This window comes from Pogona vitticeps, chromosome 10 (genome assembly GCF_051106095.1).
Source record: "Pogona vitticeps strain Pit_001003342236 chromosome 10, PviZW2.1, whole genome shotgun sequence".
Lineage (NCBI taxonomy): Eukaryota > Metazoa > Chordata > Lepidosauria > Squamata > Agamidae > Pogona > Pogona vitticeps.
This window is the reverse complement of record NC_135792.1, coordinates 2,871,061-2,885,352: the sequence shown is the minus strand read 5'-3', so window position 1 is coordinate 2,885,352 and position 14,292 is coordinate 2,871,061. Positions and strand designations below refer to the sequence as shown.

General features: G+C 41.2%; 1 protein-coding gene across 1 annotated transcript in view; it reads left to right on the top strand.

Moving 5' to 3' along the window:
* ITFG1 (integrin alpha FG-GAP repeat containing 1) overlaps nt 1-14,292 on the top strand; it is a 73,857-nt gene that overhangs the window by 20,781 nt on the left and 38,784 nt on the right. The window contains exons 8-10 of the mRNA XM_020788251.3: nt 105-189; nt 5,934-6,037; nt 8,397-8,569. Coding sequence (XP_020643910.3) covers nt 105-189; nt 5,934-6,037; nt 8,397-8,569 — 362 coding nt within the window. The remainder of the gene's footprint in view (nt 1-104; nt 190-5,933; nt 6,038-8,396; nt 8,570-14,292) is intronic.

The window sequence follows — 14,292 nt, the reverse complement described above, 5'->3', positions numbered from 1 at the left end:
CCCTTGTGTTTTTATAGTTGGAGTTCCTCCACATTCACGTGAGATGTTTAAGGATTGGTACAATTCAGTATTTTGACTTTTCCAATAAATTTTATCGTTCATAGGATGGCAATTTTTCCAAAGCTACACATGTAAAGGGAAAACCTAAGGATGCTGTTGTGGTTGGCCAGTCAGTGTTTGCAGATTTTGGTGAGTTTCCTGTCTCTCAACCCAAAATGTTTGACATGTATGTGTGTGTGTGTGAATGCAGCGCCTGCATGTACAAGGAACTCTACTGGCGACTTAAGAGATGAATTTGTTATTCCATTGTGCTGTTCTGATAGAAAACCCTTCTCTACAATTTTAAGGCATTCATTTACGAGACTTTAATAGATAACATGTCTATAAACTCTAATATGTATGAGAAACATTTAAATTAATTAAAGCAGCTTATAAAAAGACTGATGAATCATGTCAACATTCTTAGTAGTTATAATTGTCAGTTCTTTTCACTAAGCGTCAGAAAAAAGAGAATACTTAATTTATATGTAAATCTACTTATAAGCAATCTCTGGCCAGGAAAATGTATTTTTTTCCCCTGAGTGCTTTGGTGGTTTAATCTAGAGCAAATTAGGCCTAGCTTCTCGCACCTCCTCAACTGATCTTCCAGCCTCAGCAACAGTTTAGGCTTCTCTGTCCCACCCTGTTGGCTGATCTCCCACACAAGGGAAGGGCAGAGAAGTCTGTGCTCTTGCTTGCAACTGGGAGATTTGCCGAGGAGGCGGAAAAAGCAGGCAAGCTGGGCCTGGTGAGTGGCTAGACCGGCTGAGGAGGCAGGGGAAAGGATCAGCAGCTCCTCCTGTAACTGCCGTCCTTACGAACTGGGATGAACCAGGTTCTGCTCATCTCTTCTCCTGGATCTAATTGCTTGCACAAATGGTAGGTAGCACTACAAACAAGTTTCCTAAGATGGTTCGCATTGTGTAATGAGACTGAGCCATATGCATAAACTGTTTGTACAGCCGTCCTTGTCTGTTGCAGACAGAGAGACAGATAAGGGCAGAATGCAAAGTTTTAAATCATCTCTAAAGATATTTTGTTTAAAATGTACACAGACTGCTTTTGGCATACTCTAGAAATTCATTTGTGCTAGTAGGATGAAACCACTGAATCTAGATCTCCAGTATTTATCCTGATACGTTTAATGTTTTGTTACGGATACCATTTTAAAAACAGGGCTACAGAAACTTGCAGTGGTTGATAGCTTTCCTTAAGCAGATGCTTTAAAAATACAAAGCAGCATAATTATGCTCTTCCACTTGACCTTTAATTAAATACCATCTCTCTTGGGTGATGTTTTGGGTGATCTCTTGTGTGGATACTGAAGACATTTAACTAAGTAAACAGCAACAGAACAAAATGAAAGACAATGAAATCGGGTTTCTAAGGTTTTGCCACTATATTAATTTTAAATGTTCATTAAAATTTAAGCCAGACTCAAATGGATCGCTGTATACATTTATCCTTTAAAATAGAATACCTATAATGTTTAACTGGTTTTTCTGGGGATGTGGAGCAAAATAATCTAAAATCTTATTTCTCCGTATTTCTTTAGTTTTACATTGTACTGATGCAGAAATCTGTTAATGAGTTTCCAAAAAAACAGATGGTATTGGAAAATGCCATGAATACTGATAAGCATAAAGTATATGTCAGATACATTTATTTTGAAAGATGTAAGGAAGAGAGGTAATCTGGAATGGAATTTCATTTTATTAAGTGTTCTAGCAAACAGCAGTGGGTAATGTCACCGAAAGGTTCAGTGCAATTTTCGAAATCTGCCACATTTCAAGGAAGCAGCATGAATTAACTCAGATTCCAGAAGTGAAGAAGAGGGCAAAACACAAAGAATCCTCTAAAATGCATCGCATTTCTTTGCTATTTTGTAGTTCTCCTTTTGTGGAAGGTTGTCGATCATATCTCCTTAAAGGGAGGGGTGGAAAACGCTATCAATTTCAGTCTAGGAATAAAGACAACGCTTGGGTGGGGGCTCACAAAACTTCTTTCTCCAGAAACTGTCGATGATGATGATGTGCCATCAAGTCAATTCTGACTTATGGTGACCCTTTTGAAGGTTTTGCAGGTAGAGAAGACTCAGAAGTGGCTGACCATTCTCTTCTTCCGGGAGGGGGGTGCCCTGGGACTACATGCAACTGGCCCAAGGCCACCCAGGCTAAAGCTTGGATTAGTTGTGACACTTGACCTGCGTAGAAAGAAAGGAGGGAAGACTCTTTAAGACATAGATATCGGTCATCCAAAGACCAGCTGGGTCCAGACAAGTAGCCTTTCCGAGCTGTGATTTAGACTGGACCATCGCTGCTCTTGTGGCTTTTCTGGACTTGTCCGTTTCCAAACTAGTTTTGAGCAGTTTCAATTTTATGGAAGTTGAAGGTGGAAGGGGAAGCCAGTTTGGTCAACAGAAAATAACAGTGAAGGAAAGTCTGCGTCAAAAGCCAGTACTTCTCCCCTCCTTAAAAACTGTCCCCTCTTTTATGTGCTACAAATTCATCCCCAAATAAAATACATCTTTAATCACTATGTTGTTCGTCTGTTGCAGGAGGCCTCTTAATCAGTTTAATTTACATTTAAAACTGTTTTTAAAGCAGCAGTGCAGCATTAAGAAAACAAGAGAATATCTCAGACACTTCACTACAGCAGTGGACATTAATGATGATTAAATTAGAAATCTACCACTCATTTTCACTGAGCTATCTTCATAAAGGGTCTGTTTTAAGTCTGATGTCTAGAAAACATAGGCAGATCTAACTGAGAACCAGGGCTGAATAAAATCATATTTAAAAGGGGCCAGTAATTTTTCTAGAGCTGGGTTTCATCCCCCCCCCCCAAAAAAAGGATTTGTTTTCTAGAATTGATTCTGGAAGCTCCTTTTGAAGCAGTGGGATTGTCTGTATCTCCGTTTTCTTGAGCCAGAGTTGATGCTATTCATTTGCACCTGACTCTGTAAGAGGCAGGGGGTTGGGAATCCTTTCATTTCACTCAGCTTGATCATGTATTATTTACTTTATTTCATTTCATTCCATTTATATCCTGCCTTTTCCCAATTTAGAAACCCAAGGCAGATTCTGAAACCGGAGGAGGGAAGGAACAACAGATGTAAAATGAAAGTAGAACACTTAAAATACAAAAAAAATGCAACTAAATACCTCATAGTCTTGAAAGGTCATTCAACGAAAAGCCATTTAAAACAACAACAACAAAGCAGGAAAACACAGACAAACACACACCTGAAAAGAATAATTTTAAAGAAAAACACAGTATCCCTGTTAAAACTCCATTCTTTGTGGCCCCATCATCCATCAAAAGAAGAGAAAGATCTTTGGGAGGAGGACAGCGGGTCACAAGGTTTAGATTAGTGCTTCCCAAACTTTTCAACATGACAGCCTCTTTCAGGCTTTTGAAAAACCCTTATGTTTCTTCCCGCCACCCCCATTGATACCCAGTGCATAGAGTGATGGACTCAGGAGTCCTTGGTTCGAATCCCCGCCCATCCATGGAAGCTCAGTGGGGTTGTGGAACTAGTAAAGTCACTCCCTAATTTTTTTTTACTCCTGTTGAAAGCCTTCTTAGCCTTGCTATAAGTCGTTTCTGACCAGACAGCACAGAACAACAATACCTTAATAACTTCCAAAGGGCTCCGTAACTACAACAACCACCCCATCGACCAACGTATTCAATTCATAATTTCCAATCCAAAATGAATCCCTCCATAAAAGTGAGTTAAAGCAGCACAAATCATTTTTTTTCTTGAGAAATGGTGAATTCTAGAAGTGAGATCTATCACAGAATTTGTTGAAGGGGATAAAAATATATTTTCTTTATGAAAAAATCTCACCATCTTGCATCGCTCTTGATTCTTCATCTTTCCCTTGGTTTGGACAGGAAGACAAGTGGTGAAACTGTAGGTGTAATCAAGTTTTGGACAGCTTGACGAATAAGCAAGACAAGAAGATGCTCTAGTCACTTCCCCCCCCCCCCCCAATTTCTCATGGTCTTCTACTCGTAGAACAATATCATTGTTATTTATTGTTGTTGTTGTATCAACATTAAATAGATGAGATATTCAAAAATTGTTCTAGCCTCTGCTGCAGTATGTTCATCAGTTTATAGCTTGGTAGGGTTAACAAGTCATGTTTTTATAAGCTCCGGAAAGTTGACAGAGGTGGAGAGGATGTGTTAATGTAATCCTTCTCACCTCCTGCTGGGGTATTTACGTCCCTAATTAAAAAGGACAAAGCCTTAGGAGGGTTTTATTAAATTGAAAATTAATCCAAGTAGGAGCATAAATGTTATCTCAGTGGGTGGCAAGACGGAACAGAAAGCATACCAGTGCCCGTAACAAAGGCTTTATCTGATTTGAGAGCAGGTGTCAAGAGGATAAAACCCATGACCTTGCTGTAAAGGAAATTCTCCAAATATGTAAATAATGTTCAGTCTTAAAATACCAGTTTCGTGAACATACAAAGGCAACGAAACAACCTTATCATTGTTTGGAACTTATATAAAAGGCCGTCCTCGAATTTAATAATTCCGATAACTCAAAAATGAGTTGTAACCACTCAAAATTTAGTGGCAGATTCACTTAAAGAGATTGTTTTTTTAAAAAAAAACAACAACAACCATATAGCATTGCTCACTTTAAGGTTAGATAAATTAGTTGTTGGTTAGTTGTTCTTTCAGTTGATTGGTACCGTCATCCTTTTCTTCTGAACACTGTCTTTTATTTATGCAAGGAGCTCACAAAGACAGATTGTAATTCTGGCCCAAATCGGATTTGTCCTCCTGCTGAAGTAAACCCCTTGAACCAATGCGATCTACACAAGTGCTGCCTTACTGCTTGTCACTAAGTTAAATAAATAAATAAATAAATAAATAAATAAATAAATAAATAAATAAATAGATGGATGGATGGATGGATGGATGGATGGATGGATGGATGGATGGATGGATGGATGGATGGATGGATGGATGGATGGATGGATGGATGGATGGATGGATGGATGGATGGATGGATGGATGGATGGATAGATAGATGGATAGATGGATAGATAGATAGATAGATAGATAGATAGATAGATAGATAGATAGATAGATAGATAGATAGATAGATAGATAGATAGATAGATATTTGATTGACTTAATCTACTCTAGTTGGAACAAGCAATTGGGTATAGTTCTTTGCATGCGGCTCCGTGTTATCTTAGCGAGCAGGATCATACCATTTTGGACCTTCTGTTGTGCTGGGAGTTTTGTACATCAAGATGGAAATCCAGGGCAGTGACACGTTATCAAGAAGGCCAGCGAGCATGGCAGAAGTGGCTCGCTGTATTTTGAATGAAGTGAGTAATACAAATGGAGATTTACTAGCCAAACAGGACATTTGCCTGTCTTGTGAACCGGCATTCATGGCCATTCATGAATTTAGTACACTCCACGTAAGCCTGATAAACTGTGGAGTAAATTTATTATGTCGATGTCGCACCAAGTGTCTGATTTTTATCGGACTTGTGGCCTATATTTTGGTCGTAAGGATATTGAATTTTCTCATTTTGTTTGAGATAAAGTATAGTAAGGCTCAACTTAGGCTGTAAGCATGTTCTTTATCAGAAATATGAATGAGCTCCAGCATTGCAGAAGGGGAAAGTCCCATGTGTTTGGAGATTAACAGAGAGGCTAGATAACAGGCTGACAAGGTTAAGGATTACAACTTATCTGTTTAGTTATCTTGACATGTCCTTTGTTTACATTTTATCAAAATATACTGCCTTTCCATCTGCACGTCTTTTGGTGAATAAAAAGTACGCCTTAAAAAAAAAAAACAACTCTCCTGCCGTTGCATTATTATTATTTTTTTAATCTTCCTCTTGTTTTGCCAGATGGTGACGGACAGACTGAGCATCTGCTGCCAGCATGTGCTGATGAAGCTTGTCAAAAGAGTGTCATCTACCTATCTAAACCGGGAGCAGATCAAGCGGATCAGGTGGGTTTCGCCTCTCTTTGCACAGAGGAAATACGATTAGCTTGATATGTTCGAGGATCGAAATTGCAGATTCTTCCCTCACCCACAGCCCTAGATTCAGCTCCGGGCTTCGGCACCCAGGTCTCGTGGGAGCTGGGCAGATATTTACAGCTACAGCCTTTGCCAGGGATGTCTGGTAATGATGACCTTATCATCATCATCAGCTTCATCATCATCTTAGAACTGCTATTGCTGGAAGGAACCCTGTGGGTCATTGAGTCCAACCCTTGTCAAGGAGGCCCAGTGGGGGAATCGAACTCCCAACCTCTGGCTCCACAGCCAGAAGCCTAAAACATTGAGCTACTCGTCACGTGCCGTAGTGATGACCCATTTGGATTACCGTAGTGGGCCCTACATGGGTCTGCCTTTGGAAGCTGTTTGGAAACATCAAATTCAGGATATCACGGGCAGATGGCTAACAAAGGCTGTGGTTGTCAGACTAGAAAACAGCTCCTACAGCTACCCAATTTCTCGGCAAAACTTGCAGGTCACACAACTATTGTGCGGCTCTAGATATTTACATGGACTTCTTCGCTAGGGGCGGTTTGCCACTGAGACCAGTAGTGATGGAGTTGCACTCGTGAGCGTAAGTAACAGGAAGTCTGGTCTACGGCACTCTTTGGAGGTTGGCAAGAGAAGCTTGGGCAGGCATCGATCAGTGATGCTCATGAGTAGAGGTGCATTGAGCAGGCCATGGACCGGGAGAGGCCTCCAGCCATAGAGGGGGATGCCCTGCTTCCACCACCCACACCCAATCCCAGCACTTCTCCTCTGATGCTTTCTTCACTGAAGAGGCCACCCTGTTTTAACTCACACATAACTGCTTCCAAGGACTGTGCAACCCCTTGTCCAGATGTCCAGGGGAGAACCCAGCGCTGTACTTGGGTGTTCCCCAAATGTTCTTGGACTAAAGCTCCCAGAAGCCTTCAGCCCTTGCTGTGCTGACCAGGAGTTGCAGTCCAAGAACATTTGGGGACATTGCTGGACGTTAATCTGAATTTGTGCTGTTCATGTATCTCCGCTCCCCTTTCAGAGCCTTGTCTGGTGGCTGTAAGTCAATACACGGGTGCCTAAATAATTCATGTCATATGGTTAGTGAACCATGGATGGGTTTTTTTTTTTTGATAAGTTTCTCAAAGTTTGCTCTCCAGTGAATAAGAGCACCTTTTTACAATTCATTCTGAAACTTCCAACAATTATTTGACCAGCCAATCACATGATGCAGCCTTACTGCTTTTTGTTTTCTTTTTTGTTGTGGTTGTTGTTAAAATGCTTCCATCAGCCATCTGTGTCCACAACAATAACCCTTGTGTATCCGCGAATCGTGACATTCTTTTGAAGCCCTGGGAAATTCTAGTTCTAGCTCACCCACTGTTGCCGTCTTATTTGTATTCACGTCACAGGCTTCTCTGTTCATAAACTAATCATTTTGGGGAAGCGTGGGAAGGAAGACCCAGTGGGAAAGCTCTGTTTTGTATCAAGCAATTCCATTACACTCACGGCATTTCAGCAGATACGACTGAATCCTCTTTTTATTGATTGTGATGCTACATATGAGATATGTATACCTTGTATAGTTTTTTAAAAAATTTGTGTATTGATATGGATCATCTTCCCAATTCTGATTCCCTCCCTGATATTGATTTTTTTTGGAGGGTGGGGGTTCTTCATCTTCATGAAATCATGATTAGAACAAACTTATTCCCTCTGAACCCGCACGTGGGAGGTGAGATACAAATGAGATTCTCACTTATTGTTTAAATATCTTCCATCAAGCAAACTTCCATGTTAACAAGTCTGTTGTACAATTCCCGCGAGACGCTTGCCACTTTTTTCTCCTCTTCCTATAGATGTAGAAATCTGAAAACACTAAGATCTTTGTGTGAAGCACAAAGCTTACAGATTGTAGGCCAAACAGAAAGATTGGGTGCACAATAATGTCTCACTTCAACTGGAACCCTGTTATGTACGACTTGGCAAGCACAAATTCTATCCTGATCGTTGCGATGCCTTCGTTATCAGCAGTGGATCTGGCAGACGGACCATGGTTAACAGGATTTATTTAAAGGCAGGCTGCACTTGGGTAGTGGTGTTGACTCTTCAGAAGGAGCCAAGAGGGAAAACGGAGGGTAGAGATGCGACATCATAGCAAGAGGGGAGAGAAGATCAAGAAGGCTAAGGGTCAACAAAGGAAACATCTCCATTCTCTTTTCTCTTTGCCTAGTTTGGCCCAGAAAGACCATTCAGATGAAGGTGGGCTTTTTCTGGGGCTGAGCGTTGTTCAAGCTAGCAATTTGCTTTTTTCTTCTCCTCTTTCCAGTGGTTTCCAGTGTTGGAGAACTTCACCAACAAAGGCACAGTATGGGGTTTTGTTCCCTATTCAGAGGAGTCGGCTTCTACTGAATTTTCAGTGCCCATCACCCTTCACATTGGAGATTATAACATGGATGGCTATCCAGACGCACTGGCCATACTGAGAAATACATCTGGAAGGTACGGTCAGTGAAAAAAAAAAAAGCAATTTCTTGTCTGCCCCTTTGATTGGTGTGATTCTTCTCCTTTAAATATCACAATTTGTTCAGGATCTGTTTTTCCTAAAGGAGGACTGAAAGGTATTAGAAATGGATCGAATGGCCATCCAAAAAAGAGGAGTGAATTTTGCAGATAGTGCCTCTATTTCACCTTTTCCGCCATGCTCTGAATAAAAGAAAGAAAAGTGTGGAAGGAACCTAGAGAAAGGGGGGACACCCACCCTTTTCTCAGTAAGCTAGTATGTAATTATCTTTGAGCCCAAGGTGGTGGTGGTAGTGGTGGTGGTTTTTAAATCACCGTGTTAAGGATAACTCTGCATTAAAATTCTTCAGCAGTTGCATTTAGAGACAATAGAGTTTTTGAATTTTGCCAGTGATTTGATGCAGACACATGCCTTCCCCCCCTTTCATTTCCCACTCTTCTCAACCATAGCTTGGTTCAGAGCACAGCCGCATGGATTCTAAGCATTGTTAGTGTCATTGGTTTATGCACCATAGATACCAGTTTTTCCCCAAAAGACTGAGATGAGACTCAAACTGGAGCCTTCCCAGTTCTCCCTGTTAAGCTAAGACGCAGCGGCATCTCACTCTTGCCTTCTTTTAAGATGTCAGGAAGAAGGCTGTTCTCTGGGAAGGGTCATACATTTAGATTCAGGACTGATGCCCTAGTGATCCGCCCGCCCACACCTCAATGTGGCTTGCTGTCCTATCTCAGCCTTTTTAATCCCTTGGGTTCAGTAAAGACATAGATTTCAACTCATTACATCATCTTCCCACCCTTCCATTAATGGTGTGACTCAACAGAAGCTTTTCGAAACATTGCCTCCACCGTTCTCTCAAAGGTGGCATAATGCCGGGAGGGGGGATAGGCTTTCGGCCGGTCCCTTCGTCGGGTGGAAAGGAAGGATAGGAGTTCTGCTCATGCAGCGTCATCTCCTTGTTTTTATTTTGACATTGCTCCCAATGAGCGGAGGCAGCCTTTTTTTTTTAAACCCTGGAGCATCCTGGTAGCGGTTGCAGTGTGCACTGTCAATTCATTTCTGCCTGAGGCATCTCCTCTCCCCTCGAGCTGTTATTGACCCATTTCATTTTGATGGATACACACACCATAGATGCATTTTTCTGGTAACCGCCTGATCGCCGTTCCACTCAGTCGCAAGCCATCCATCATTAGGAAACTTGCCCGTCTCAGCGGCCTGTGATCCTTCCCACCTCAGCCATCATCCCTTTCCCCACATACAAACATCTGGGTTATTGTGTTTTAATAAAAGATCGCCTGGAGCTACTGGACGGTACCAGGGACACATGCTAGCAGTGGAACATTTATAGAATTGCATGCAAAATATTTACAGGAGACTTGCTTTGTTACTGTGGGTTGTTTCAGGAGAAAGAGGTGTGTTTAAACCTGTTGCTGAAAGCTGACTTCAGAGAAGGTTAGAGAAAGGAATGAAAATGAATGAATTCAACTTTTTGATATGAAAGTTCTTGACTTCGGTTCTTAAAAATAGCTAGAAGATAAGATTTAAAGGCATACAAAATATCCTGATTAGGTCTGTACACAGTACACAGGAAAGAAGATTAAAAAACCATTAGTAAAACGGCGTTGTCAAGTAGGACAATCAGCAGGGAAGGGTTCTACGCTATTTCTTAGGTACGTCTGGGCAGACATTGCAGTCGTACTGACTTCCTCTTCTGAGATTCTTTCAAGGGATGCTGGGGGGAGCTGATTCTTGGCTAGGACAGGCCTTCCGTTTTCATCTGAGAGTGCGTATCTAGGAGTATTACATGTAATGGCTTCACTCTTAAGAGAGCAAGAATGTCTACATAAGATAGTTTGGAAGCATTAGTAGAAATGGCCCAAGGGGCTAGAAACTTTGAGGCCGTAAAATGGCCCATGTGTGCAAGGAATGGATGATCACTAGGATATTTTCTATCAAGAGACACGGAGATAGAATGGATCTTTGGCCACCTCCCCTAACTAGACAGGAGTTGGTAGATGAAGGCCAGCCTCTTGACTCCACCTCAGAAAGATTTGGGGGATCTGAGCTCAAGCATAGTTTCCCATCTATCCAGTTAAATCAAGCAGACGCAGTTGAAATAACAGGACAAAACTCTCTCTCCCCCCCCCCCAGATCCCAGCTGGATTTTGTTCTTCTTTTTTCTATCTCCTCCGATAATCCAAGGCTTCGCAACTCATCTAGCAGCCACAGTTTCCAAGATCAGCCTCCTAGCCTTGCATAGTCCACTGTGCTGCTGTTGGGACTGGAGAGGAATGGGGAAGGGGGAGACCTCAGAGACCTCGTTAATGCTTTGAAAATCCCTGAAAATCCCCATTTTTAAAAGCTGTATAAATGCAGATTACTGTGCCGGATGTGGAATGTAATCCATAATAAAGGAGGAGTTTTTAGAGGCCTGTGTTTTGGATACGGGATCTGGTTTAGTCGCTGCGGCATTTTACTGACATCTAGGAGCAAGCACTGAAATAATGGGTTTATTTTTCATTTATCATATTTATATCCTGTTTTTTCCCCTCCCTAAGCCTAGATTATTTCCAAAAGCTGCTTATAATTTAAAATGCACAATAAAAGGTACAGTATGTATATCACATCCACAGGACAGAGTTCCAGGTAGTTGCTCTCACTCTCCAGCATTAAATGATGCAGTCCTAAATTCATCATTTGTCTCCTCAGAACAAGGGGACAGAATAAAGGTCGCGGGGGCATTGCTCAGCAACAGATACCGAATGAGAAATAGGTAACTTTACTCCCCTCCGCTTCTCAAACTTCTATAAGATTTGTTAACGAGTTGTAATGGCTTTCTAAACAGCAAGAGCTGTGACATTAACTCATCACACCTTAGGCATCCTTATTCCCTCTGAGTTTAGCTGTAGTCCTCACAGTATCTGGATTTACATTGTTTAAAATGCAGTCAGATGGCATCTGTTGTTTGTGATTCTAAACCCCAGAAGCCCCGAGAATTTTGCACTGAAATATAGAAGGACGGAGAGATGCGACTGATTCTGTGTAGATTCGGCAAAGGGAAGAAGGAACTTGCATAGCCATTATCTCTCTAATTACAGAGCAATCAACTAGTTAAGTAGGTTTTAGCATTCACAGTGCACATTTTACAAACACACCTTCGGCACTTTCCTTTGGGGAAGGTTTTAATGAATGATTGATCGGAGCATGGGGATGGTACCGTTCTGCAACTGTGGCCATGTTGGATGAGAAGGAACTGAGAAGATGTAGTCCCAAAAGGGATTTTCTGGAGGCACAGATTCTGGTAACACTTTTGGCATTAAGAATTTCTTGCCTTGAGTGTGTATCATTGGCATGCATTCATAAAATACATTATAATTCCCTTCCTCACCGGGCTGTGGCTTACTCTGGCAAATCCTGAATTTCCAATAAAAGGGTGATTCAGGCAGTGGCTCTGCATGCCTACTTGTGACTCTTCTTCCCTCTGTTCAAGACAGTTGGGATATTTTATTTTATTTTAAACCGCAGAACCTATTTTCAGTCCAAGGTTTGCGGAATTGCTCTGTGAAATGTGCAGGAAATGTTGCTGGCAGTGTCAGAAAGGTGATTGTCACATCAGTATTAAAATTCCTTACATGCCAAGACACTGATTAAGTGAAGCTTTGCTGGAGAAACACGTAATAAATCTATTATCGCTGGTGTCCTGATGCTGGAACTCGAGCTGCTGTGAAGAAGGATGACAAGCATGAGCTAGCAAAGACACTCGGACAAGCTCTGCAAGATGTCGCACAAAGACTTTCCCTTCCCCCTTTGGCAGTCCCACCGGTAGCAAGCTCCTTTTTAACAAAGGGATGTGTATTAATCATTGTCACCCTTAACAAATGCCTGTTTGGCGCAACGTGTTGGCTGCTGTGTGGGCAGAATATTGGATGGCATCGGGGCTCTCCATATCTTGTCATGTTTTAATTTTTAAAACTACATTTTGAGCCATGATTTATATACATTTCTTTGTTTGGACAGTCTCTGGGAATTGATGGGCTCTGAAGGTGAAAACAGAGCATTTGTGCTACATCATTCCACTTGAAAACAAACCCACATAGGGATGACACGAGAATGTATAGAAGATCAAAATTGGCAAAGAGTAAATACTTCCAGGGAAAACTACCGTAATTCCACCAAGGGATCATCACTACCTTGATTAAAACATGCCATCTCTTGAGTTCAGAAGCAGGGAAATCTTTTATTTTTTTATAAATTTATGTAAGGTGTGTGCAGGATTGAACTGAGTTTGTTCCATGGCTACTAGATTGATGGAATATCTGATGGGTTCTTGAAGCTGTTGGGTAACTGGTGGAACTTAGCTGGCACATGGCTCCTGTTTGGCATGTAGTACTCCTTATAGAGTAACATTGTTGAATGTTACAAAAGAGTACTGTGAGAATAGTATAAACAGTGTTCTTTGGATGCTGTTCAGCCACATGTTGACCATCTGTGAGCTGATCCTTCTGAAGCTTAAACAAAATGAGCTTATACATCTGGAGTGTGTACTGTAAGGCGTTCCCTTCAACTACTCTTTATGATAAAGATAGGTTTTGACAGGTCTTCGGATCACTGTATGCAAGTGAATATGCATTATACTCATTTCTTAGTTGTTAAGTATGTCTTCATAATGGTTGAGCACTATGCACGTCCTGCCTAGTGCGTGGGCATGCGTTCTTATTGAATCTATAATTCCACCTCATTTCTGCGATGAAAGACTTTGTTTATCACTATAATCAAGGAAGACAGATGTACTCCCAAAACAAAACACACACAAAATTCCAGTGGATGAGGAGAAAGAAGCCAGGGACCTTTTTCTTAATTCTGGCCGATTTCAAGGTTCAGTTAAGCATAGGTTATTAATGAATGCTTTACTTTTGATTCAAGTTAAAAGTTTTTTTAAGAAAGCAACTGATTTTTCAGGGAGACAGATCATTCTGATTTTAAGGAGTCATGTACGCAGTTGCCTAATTGGAGATAATTTCACTGAGATGTCCCTCCTTTTTAAAATACAGGAAGAGAAGAAGGAAGATAACAGGAAATGTATGTCATTAAGATGTGTTCCTTGGTGTGTTTAAAGGGGTGGGGCAGAGAGATAAAATATACAAATGTTTTTGTTCTTAATACAAAGGATGGTGCACTGGAGCACAAGAAATAATGTGACTAAATGCCATGAGATACTCATATTTTTGATGTATGCTGGCAATGTGTCCCTTGCCACCAGCACATCTGGCCAGACTGGCAGATGTTCTAGCATGGTGCTCCCAGAAAAGGAGCATTCATCCCAGCAGTCTGCTGTGATTTTTCAGTGTTTAAATGCATATATATCTACTTGTACATTTATTGGATTTTGAACATTTAGTCACTCTTTTCAGCAGGATATTTCTCCAACTGTATTACATATATTTACAAACTCACACATATATGGGTAGATGCTTTCTCCAAAACAGTGGCTGTAAATCACCCCCCCCCCCAAAAAAAAGCAAGAGAGCTGCCAAAGGTAGTTATAAATATTTATAAATTCTTGTAAAATATGAGGTGATAATTGGCAAGGGAGGCTCTTAACATGAAACACTTAGCATGCCATTTTGGAAAGGAAATTATAGTGGCAGTAGTTAACAGCTGCAATATAAAACCAAAGTTATTGTGATTGTTATACGACTGGCCA